At 34.1% G+C, this 11,293-nt stretch overlaps 1 protein-coding gene across 1 annotated transcript in view; it reads right to left on the bottom strand.

Annotated features, from left to right (window-relative positions):
* Nucleotides 1-1,094: 1,094 nt before the first annotated feature.
* Nucleotides 1,095-11,293, bottom strand: part of LOC129000377 (putative neural-cadherin 2) — a 49,752-nt gene continuing 39,553 nt past the window's right edge. Inside the window, exons 22-27 of the mRNA XM_054427341.1 lie at nucleotides 10,973-11,162; nucleotides 10,144-10,397; nucleotides 6,452-6,661; nucleotides 4,594-4,755; nucleotides 2,174-2,310; nucleotides 1,095-1,730 (exon numbers count right to left, since the gene is read on the bottom strand). Of these exons, the coding sequence (XP_054283316.1) occupies nucleotides 2,186-2,310; nucleotides 4,594-4,755; nucleotides 6,452-6,661; nucleotides 10,144-10,397; nucleotides 10,973-11,162 (941 nt within the window). The 3' untranslated portion in view covers nucleotides 1,095-1,730; nucleotides 2,174-2,185. The remainder of the gene's footprint in view (nucleotides 1,731-2,173; nucleotides 2,311-4,593; nucleotides 4,756-6,451; nucleotides 6,662-10,143; nucleotides 10,398-10,972; nucleotides 11,163-11,293) is intronic.

Raw genomic sequence — 11,293 nt, 5'->3', positions numbered from 1 at the left:
ATGAATTCTTAAATTTAAAATATTTATTTTAATAGTCTATTTCCTTTACTAATAGAAAGATATGTAGTTATATTTGACATATGTTGTATACATGTTCCCAGTATTATATGATTCTTTGACCTAAATGTTTTTTTAATCTTCTTCGTGGTCTATAAAAAAATTAAATAATATACAGTGTGTAAATTAAGTCTTGTAACAAATCTGTATTTTTTAAACCGAAATAGATTATATTCTGTTTGTGGCGTTGACTGTTAACAAATGTTCCGTAATTTTTACATAAAAAAATATTTAAACCCCCCTAACAGGATAGGGGGTAGGGAGTGACTATTTTTTTCAAATATCTACCCCTATTGAGTGACCCATCATGTTGAAGGATTTTTCCAAAGAAATACAATGTCGCAAACCCAAAGTGGATATTTAACCCCTATAAAAAATTGCAGATATTCCAAAATTGCACAACAAATATGGAAACAAATCTGTATTTTTTAAACCATAATAATTAGAAATATTCTACTTGTGGAATTTATTATTAACAAAGGCTCCGCAATTTATTCAATCAACAATATTTATTAACCCCTTTAACAGGTTAGGCGATGGGGGTTATTTATTTGTTTAATACAATGACACAAACCCAAGGTAGATATTTAATCCCTAGCCTAAATGGTGGGTATTCCAAAATTTGATTTATGTGAAAAAGCACCCATTTTGGAATACCCTATTCACCTAATATTCACCTTGGATTTGCGTTATTGAGTTTTTTTTATAAGGCCTTCACAATGAGGGGTCACTCAATAGGGGTTGCTATTTGAAAAAAAAATAAGTCATTCCCTACCCCCTAACCTGTTAGGAGGGTTATACTATTTCTTGGTGTAAAAAATAGCGGAACCTTTGTAACAATCAATGCTACAAACTGAATATTTCTATCTATTTCGGTTTTAAAAATAATACTGATTTGTTTCAAGACCTAATTTACACACTGTTTTAAAATCAAGTATCTAAACCTATGATTAAGTAAAATACTAAACAAAGGAATATTAGAATGCCACTTAGGAACAAAAAATAGTTTATTTGCTAAGCTCGTACAAATATTTTGATTTAAATGTTACAAACATTATTTTACAGAATATATTTACATAATTACATTCTTTCAAACATTGTAATAATGCATTTCATGCAGGAAGTAAACAAATTTCAACACATTGTTTATTCCATTTAATCTGTTTGGTTACTTGTCTATTTTTTATTGTTTGAACACATTTCAAATTTATAATCAGATTATATATCAAACTATGAAATATGAATTGTTTAAAAATAGTAGTAGCACTGTTTCAACCGCACACGAGAAAACCTTTCAATAATTAAAGCTGAAACATTACAATTTTTATTTTATTTGTTGAAGTTAACAAGATATAGATTTTTAAATTACAGCTCAAACATGTGTTAATTTAACATTTGTTGACCTTAACAACATCACCTTTAACGAGAATATACGCTGAGATATCAAATTATGCGAACTTATTCGTAAAGTAATTAATAATTTGTAGTTTACATAGGTAGTAGTTGTAAAATAAAGTACTATTAATTTACTTAAAACTCAATGATCTAATAGTAAAATATATGTATTCATTAAGTGTCCCCAGTAAAATAAAATCCAAAGAGGAGTTTAAAATTGAAGCACATCCGTCTTTTGATCATTTTAACGTTTGAAGCAATTTGATGTATCCAAATATCTGTAAAAAATTGATTTGTTAGTTAAGTACCTGATAATAATTTATATCCATGCATAATGTAATTTGATATGGCATAGACTTGATCGTGTTTTGACTAACCATTCAAATACAAACAATTTAATTTACTTTACATTGGATAAACGATTCATCAAATTTAAAAAAAATCCAATAAAAAAAACATTAAAAATCGTCGTTTTTACTCTTTACTGTGTAGTTTAAATTTCCCAAAAGATCTTAAAAAAATAAAAAAGGAGAATAAATTTCAAATAGAAAGGAAATACAATTTTCTTCTTGGTCTAAAATGATTATTATTTAATTAAAGTCAGATATAGTTATTTTGATGAAAGTTAATTAGTATATCTTAGGCCAAACGCCCTTGGATAGAAAATATTACAATTTCAAATATACCACAGAAGAATAGAATGGAAATGAAACATACTTACTAGGAATATTCACTATACAGTTGCCTCTAAGACACCCTCCGTTGTAGATTGAGTTTGTGCAGATGAGTATATGCTGACCAGTCTGGCAAACCTTGGACCCAACATGACGTACCTGACTGGCTCGTCAGGGTCTGCACCTGGGAATAAAAAAAAATATAAAAACTAATACAAAATAAAGTAAATATTAAATGTTAAGATGCCTTTAGTCCGTCAGTCTGAAACCGGCCGGTGCTCATCATTGAAGTTGATCGGATTGAAGGATTAAAGGTATTTTAACCTCTAGTTTACATTTAAATTGTGATTAAGAGACAAAAACAAAAGAAATTAAAAGTAACTTTTTTAATGACCCAAAGATAATACCTGATCAAAAGGTCATTAAGGGCCGGTTGCTGAGCTCGGGATTTAGCTAAGTTCTAGACTTAAACCGGCTTTAGACTCTGGAGTCTAAGAAATGGCTTGCTGAGTTAGGCCGTTAGCGAAGTCCAGAACTTATTAGACTCCGGAGTTTATTTGGCTGGTTAGACTCTGGAGTTTAAAAATTGACTCGCTGAGTCATGGACCTATAAGTCCAGAACTTAATTTAGATTCTCGTCTCTGGCTGAGTCAAGGATCTAGCAAAATCCGTTAAGTCCAGAACTTAATCCTGCCAGGGGCAGGATTTAAATTATGGTTTAAATAAGGTTTAAAAGGTATTTAATATTAAAACGCCTAAGCTTCGTAAAACCATAGACAATTATAATTTCATATAGACCGAAGCAGTGCTGTGGTTGGCATAAGTTCTGGCGTCCACCGTTAGGAGTGCCGTGTAGTCACGTTGCGCGTGCGCCATATCTACACGGCACTCCTAGCAGTGGACACCAGAACTTATGCACTGGTGTCGGTCTATATTTAATTCTATTTGTCTATAATAAAACACATGAGCATGTTTGTCGTTGATAGTGACTGGTATACATTAGTGTTTTGACAGCTAGATCTTACGGTCCTGATTGAAATTCTGATTGCCAATATCAGGAGCAATTGCCATCTAGGAAGGTGACAGAAAGAAATTGTGTGAACATAATGGTAGATGTGCTGAAGATTATACTAAAATATAACTAAAAGTAGTTTAAGATTCTGTGCTTTAAGTGAACTTGAGTCCGTATTTTAGAATTTCAATAAATAAATAAATATGTTATTTATTTTATTATATAATTATAATTATGTACTATTATATTATTATTATATTATTATTATATTATTTAAAATATATTTATTTATTGATTTTAATTGCATCCTGTCTAAATATTTATTTATTCATTGCTCTTGACAATTTTTACATTGTGTAGCATAGTTATTCTATTATCTATCGTTACATAGAGGTTTTTTAAATCAAATTACAATTTAAATAAAAGTTAACTCTTAACAAATAAATCAATACATTAAAGAAACAGAGGATCACTATAAAACATTGTACATTTATCAGGAAAGTCATAAAACATATAACTCTTAACCCCTGGGGAATATAGTGCGGAACTAGAAAACCTTTCAATAATTTAAGCTAAAACATTAAAATTCTTATTTTATTTGTCGAAGATAAGAAGGTAGAGATTTTTCAATTACAGCTCAAAAAATGTGCTAATTTATAGACTAGGCCTATGTTTTCAGCCAAAGAGAATGGTTTCTGCGTTAATATTTCTATTTACACGGAAGAATTCAGTACATTTACGTATTGTCTGCCATGCATTTAGAGTGATCTCACAACAAAATTGTTTTCAAAAATAATTTAAAATTAGAATATCAAATTTAACTACAAGAAAAAAATTTGTCCAAATACGTAATCTAATTTCTCAATACATGAAATTTCTCGATGCTTAATTGTTCTGTAAAAGTAGTTTACGCAACAATCGCGTAAAAATAGTGTTGACGACACTGTTAATAATGGTATGTTTTTGTTTATAACCTCTCATTGCCACTGACATTGATGACTCATTGTACCATCAATGATACTAACTCTGAGATACTACATAAAGAATCTTATAAGGTTATGTGTTCATTGGTACCAATCACTAATTACACCAATCGTTAACAACTAAGTAAACAGCTGATTAGCTGAAGTTCTAAGCATTACAATTTTACTTCTTCGATCTTAATACTTGAACCGTATTCGTCCATTACCCGTGTTGCTAAGCAAAACTATGCTGTTATGTAAGAAACAATGTTGTTATGTTAAGCTTTCCAATTCTAAGAACTGAACTGAAACTGCTACTTTAAAAAACTGTTGTAGATAAAAGTATGTTATTCTTGGCTCGGATTCATATTAAACTAGATAAGCACAATTTTAACAACACTTTTAATTTAAATTATTACCACGCTCTACATGATCAAAACTGACTGTGAAGCATTTTTACTTCTCAAGGTGTCTGACAAATATTGAAACTTACAAGACTCCAGCGACGACAGAGACCCAACAACACTTTCACAACATCCCTCGAAAGCGTAACTCCTCAAGTCGTCTCCCATTGGCTCGCTGGGGTCAACGTCCTCTCGTTTACGCCTTCCTTCTATCCTCGACTCTAGGCTAGTCTCTTCTATCAACTCGGGCACTGCAACAATAAGACAGGTTAATAGGCTTTTAACATACCTAATAGTGTTGTGATAAAAAAGTAATTAATTATGCTCGAAACGTTATACCTTTTGTTTAACTTACAATTACTCATCCTAGGGTTTCCGTCAAAATTGGAATAACTACGAGATGATCGACCATAATGCAAAGATAAGTTATATTGAAGATTCATCGAATGCATTCGAATAAACCTAGAAACGTCCAAGCTGGGATGTGCTGCCGTCGTTGTTAGTAGAAAATAAAACCAGGAATAAGATGAAGTAGTGCAGGTTTCAATTGAGTTTTTAACTTGGCCTAGCGGTCAATAAATGTATTTTCAGAAGTATCCAATCGAATTGGCTGGTATTATTGGTCGGATGGTTCGGATGGTTGATTTACTGAATAGACTTGCCCTTGCAACACAGCTCATAGTGATAAGAAATATTTATAATTTGTACTTGTTAATTTCCTGGCAAACTGTCCGTACCTATAGCCGCTTATCTCCGAAAAATATTGTTTATTCATACACCCATACTTGATAACTTTTTTTGTAAGTAAGAAAGCTACATAAAACATAAATTTGTACATGTAACATACATTGCGAAGTACCTATGTTCTTACTGAAAAGAAAAAAATAAATGAAAACTGGGATATAATTAATCGATAGCACGGGGCAACTCGACACAGTTTATTTTGCCACTCAAAAGTTTCTACAGAAACAACAGAAGCACTCATCTTATCCTTGACTCAACAAGGTAAACCAAATAAAACTTATATTTTGTGCGTACGTGGAGTTCCTTTCATAAACATTGCTTAGCTGAGAATGTCAAATAATCCCACGTTATTATAAAACTATTTTGGTTTTAAAACATATATTTATGTGATCAAGCATTTTTTGAAATATTTGGTATGATGTTGAGATTTTGGTATTTTATCCATGCCATTGGTATTCTCAAGTTTTTTTTTAAGGAACAGGCAAAACCCTAGTCTTGTACCATCTAAAGCGTCAGAGTTTTGTTAAATAACATGATAAATTGACAGCCCAATGACAAATAGAACCTGGGTCAGGTAAAGATGTCGCTTGGATTTTAACTAGCGACCTTCAGATATGAAGTCAGCACTATAACCATTCGGCTACCTACAAACAAATAATATGATAGGTTGCGTAACTTTTTGTGCGTCTTCAGTCTTTTTGTGCGTAGTCTGGGGTAACTAGTTTCGGTTACAATTTTCAAACCCTCATAAAATTAGTCAATAAATTTACGGAAGTTTTCGTTGATATATAAACACCTGTTGAAACATAAAGTTAACAGTTTTAAAATAAAAACATTTAGGAAGGCCAGTCACATTTAATAGAACGACAGACCGACGCAGGTTGCACAGTAGACACGACGGAATTAAAAGACTGATGAGGGACCAAAAGTAACCTTTCATATTATTCGTACATCATTTTTTGAAGCAAAAATGTCAGAAAATACCCATAAAAATTTAGGTTGTTAACCAATCAAGCTTGGGGGGGTTTATTCTTAGGAATATCTATGTTTTTTTTTACGATTATTTACCGTAAAAATGATTTTTATAAGGTTCATAAGAAACCAGTGTGAAACCTTCGTTGGTTAGGAATAGTTTACATGATCTCTTGTAATGTTACATTTCAAGGGGAAACTTAAGTTTACTGACTGTGGTTGATTCCTTACCTTGAAGTTTTTTGTTGCTCGTCCTGACCATTGCCGCATTGCCGGGTGCGGACGAGTTGAGCGGGAGAAGATCGAAAGCGTTGAGGTCGTCTTGTCCTCCACCCTCATCATTGTAACTGATGATATTCTCTCTGACGTCATCATCAGAGGTCTTCTTGATGGAAGTGGCATCTCGGCGTCGTGTGTACGCCACGAATAAAGCTATTAGAACTGGAAAAAACAAGTGTTGTAGTCAAAATAAGAAGCCAATTGGATGTGGTAACACTGAAGAACGTTGCAGAGAAATATGACAAGCGGTCCAATAATTTGTGACATGCTAAAATTAATTTCATGATGGTTGGCCTCTGGATCGTTAAAATTAGCACTAATAAGGTTTAAATTACCTGGCTTCTGTCATCGATCCTCGGTAGTTTTATGAAACTACAGCTGTTTCATGCCTATCACTGGCACATCTTCAGGTTTGTTGAACGCCAGCTTCTTTATAAAACATCTCTCGGTGTTGAGTTCGTCATGGTTACACAAAAAACATGTTGACATTTACACACACGAAAACACACACGAAACATTTAAACATTAATTAAAGAACGACTGCGAAACGTGATGCGGCGCCGGTGATGGATAAGTCGCGACGGTCACGTGTCGGCAGCGTTGACCCCTACCCCTGTTCTATCCTTATCTTTGCTTTCCTTGGTTTGGTAATCAGATATCAGAATGGCTGTGTTGTAAATTATATTAGACTCGGAGGACTGTTTTTCGTTCAAAATATGATGTGGCTGTTCTTTTGATGCCTTATATATTGCGTATTCTTCTATTGTGTCCACAATAGTTTCGTCCATCGTCTACTCACCGTACCACTCAACCCAACCAACTACATTAACGAAGTTAGAATACTAAAACATATTGCAGTGTCAAATGGATACAGTAGCAGCCTCATAGACAAATTGATCTCAAAACACCGTAGCCGAACCGAAATAACCCCCAGAGAAAATAATAAAAAATACGTTAGCGCTAAATTCGGTGTGGTTTTAAATGATACTCTGCGAAAAGAACTGGCAAAAAATGACGTAACAGTGTCATTTAAGACTACAAACAAGCTGTCGTCATTGATCAGAGTCAAGAACTAGTCCCACACTAATAACAACAACAAAACCGGAATCTATAGATTAAAATGTGACAATTGTCCCAGCTTTTACATAGGACAAACTGCCAGATCTTTCACAACCCGATTTAGTGAGTCGGTGGCTCAGTCGGTAGCGTCGCGGACTTCGGGCCCAAGGCAGCGATGTCGTGGGTTCGGATCCTGGTCACTGCCGATAACATTTTATCAGTACAGTTCACCTTTGTACTGTACCGGCTCACTCCTTGCTTTGCTGTAAAACGATCCACGCACGGGCGCTTAGTCTATGTGGACGGGCAAATGCAAGGTTAAAAGAGGCCGCCAACCTCTTTAAAAAAAAAAAAATAAAAAAAAATAAAAAAAAAAATAAAAAATAAAGAGCACCTACCAAAAAAGAATTCTAAATCAGCTTTTTCCAACCACCTAACAACCACAAACCATAACTATACAGACATTCACAATAACCTAGATATATTACATTTTTGCAATAAAGGACGCCATATGGACACAATAGAAGAATACGAAATATATAAGGCATCAAAAGAACAACCACGTCATATTTTGAACGAAAAACAGTCCTTCGAGTCTAATATAATTTACAACACAGCCATTCTGATATCTGATTACCAAACCAAGGAAAGAAAAGATAAGGATAGAACAGGGGTAGGGGTCAACGCTGCCGACACGTGACAGTCGCGACTTATCCATCACCGGCACCGCATCACGTTTCGCAGTCGCTCTTTAATTAATGTTTAAATGTTTCGTGTGTGTTTTCGTGTGTGTAAATGTCAACATGTTTTTTGTGTAACCATGACGAACTCAACAACGAGGGATGTTTTATAAAGAAGCTGGCGTTCAACAAACCTGAAGATGTGCCAGTGATAGGCATGAAACAGCTGTAGTTTCATAAAACTACCGAGGATCGATGACAGAAGCCAGGTAATTTAAACCTTATTAGTGCTAAAATTAATTGGCTATAATCAGACTATAATTGAAGACTCCTTCCAACAATGGATGATAGTGGAACCGTGTTTTAATAATTGGTTTTTAATAATCCACAGTAAAAAAATTATTAGGTCACAGGTGCTTAACATATGCAAGGTACTACTTTAAACCGTCACTCTATCTCGTGCCCAGTTAGCATCTGATCGACCGGTATTTAATATTACAACTATTATATTTTTCTTTTTAATAGAACGTTATATTCTTTACTCAACATTCTTCCGTATAACTTATAATGTATAGCTTTTAATGATTTCAGCGTGAAGTATTGTGAATGGTTAATGGTTAATAATGGTTGTTAATGGTTAGTAATGGTTCCCTAGCCCTCCGAGGGTCACGCGTCAAAAAATAGACGCACAACACACTTTGTGTAGGGTCACGCGTCGAGTTTAAGACGCACAAACATCGTTTACGGCGAAGGCTCTATGACTGACTGAATCGGATTGAACTGGATCGAGTTAGGTATCGTTCTTTCCGTAATATTCTAAGCTTTCTCCAGAGGCCTGTCTCTAAGCGCTATTCATTTTAGTTCCGAAAATATTGTAGCAGACAGCCGACGTGCGTGTATTTGTAAACAGCTAGGTTCCCCCGGACCGATGACTGATGTGTTTTATTACGTTTATCATTGTTTTAGTGTTAAAAATCAAAAGTAGTGATATACGTGGTGCATTATAAGACGATTTAAGTGGTTTTGAAGTGCTGGTTGATGATCCTGAAGAAGTAGGTAGTGATATTGATGTAAATTATCAGCCAGATTCCTAGCTATGGTTAGGCTATGCATTCTTAGCTAAACGCTATGTACTGAAATCCGTTTTTCGCTCATAAATTATTTTTTTGATAACTTACCTCGCTATATGATTATATATTTGTAATCCTCATTAAATTTAGAACAAAGTGTCTATTTTCAAATATTTATAGGCCTATAATTTATACAATTTCATTGAGCGCGAACTTATTTTTTTTTTGAAAATTTTCGAAATTATATTTTTTTTACCTAAAAATTTTTTTTTGAAAGAATGTTCCTTATGTTTTATATATAATATTGAAGCCCATGATTTTCCAAACAAAATGGTATATAGAACATTAGAATTAACATTGTTTTAAGCTTCTCAGATCCGTTTTAATAAAACCTTGCAAAGGGGCCAAAAATAGGTATCTTAGTTCTGACAATCCAGAAGCCAGTATAACTTGAAAATTATGCTTTGGTATACCACTGGCGTTAGTACAATCAATAATAAATCCAGACAATTAGGCTGATTATATTCACGCAAAAAACAAATAAGATCATGGATTAAAATAATTATTTCATATATTGTACTGATAACTACTTTAAAATGACAACACTTATTTTTATTTCCAGGCATATGACGAAAACTTATATTATTTAGTAGATGAAACGGCTTTGGAAATATTGTATTGAGTTTGTTTCGTAAATTTACTTATGACGGTGTTATAAGTAAAAAAGTCTTGGTTTAATGCATAGTACTTAAAGGTAGCATTGGTATAAATTAGACCTAATGTTGAAAATCAGGCATTTTTAGGCCTGTTCAGCGTTCCTCAAGAAGCCGCTTACCTAGTATAAAAAGAACACAGCCAACAATTGTGAATAGGGCTCCAAGTCCAATCCTCATGGACTGTCTCTCCTGCAGCAGTTCACATTTCTGACCCCAGAAACCGTCTGGACAGTCACAGCGATACCCCAAGGAGGACCTCGTCCCAGTGTCTTGGTTCACACAGACACCTCCATTGAGACATGGAGAACCTAGGCACTCATCTATGTCTTCACAGATCCTGCCGTCCAGGGAAACAGTCTTGCCCTCACCGCATCTATGTAGGGGGAGAAACATTTGTTTTTATAAAAGCCAATGACTCGATAAGGTATTTGAGTAAATAATTACTTAAAAAACGTCTTCGATATTTTTCCTCAATAAGAGTTAGGGAAGGGCATTTTAAAGTTATTAAAAATACATATTATAAGCAAATAAGTTATATACACTATTATTGATGGAATATTTATGAAAAAATTAAATGGTGAAACAATGCAATAATTATATTAAGTATGCATTCTCTTCTGTTTTATACTAAACGCTCGTGCTGAAATTAGTTAGCTTTCTCTTACCTAATGAGGTTTGCCGGTATGGGGCTTGTCATTAAGGAAAGCGTAACTAACTAAGATGTATATTCACATAAATTACTGTTGATCCTTGTATTAAACACACCTAAAATCTTGCATTTCAGATTTCAAACATTTCAATAAGCTTTCTGGGAAAAAACACTGTAAAGATAAGTAGTTGTTTATATGGTAAAATTTCTTTCTTTCTCGCAAATCATGTCATCTTATACCTAGAGGATACAACGCAAACTGATCACACATTTCGATTTGGGTGATATTTAAAACTCACTCGCAGACATAATCGTTCCATGTATCTCGGCACAGGTACGTGTCGGGACATTTGACGTCTACACAGACATTCCTGGAGTGACAGTGAGCCTCTAGACCTTGGGAGGCGGCCACCTGGGCCCACTGGGACCCGTTGGTAGAGGGAGGTAGTGGGAGGGGGTGACCATCTAGTCGAACATCGTCCAGACAACCTGGTAGAGTGGGAAGGTTGTTAAACAAGCAAGGTAATGGAGTATACAGAACTCCTTAGACCTAAAATCTAGGCAATAGCCATTTGTAACAAAGATAGAGTAATAAATAGTAAATTTTGTATATAAACGAG

This window comes from Macrosteles quadrilineatus, unplaced genomic scaffold (assembly GCF_028750875.1).
Source record: "Macrosteles quadrilineatus isolate MER2022 unplaced genomic scaffold, UCM_ALF_1.0 Scaffold_8__2_contigs__length_117827958, whole genome shotgun sequence".
NCBI lineage: Eukaryota > Metazoa > Arthropoda > Insecta > Hemiptera > Cicadellidae > Macrosteles > Macrosteles quadrilineatus.
Note: the sequence above shows the minus strand (reverse complement) of the source record. Positions and strands in the feature narration are given on the sequence as shown.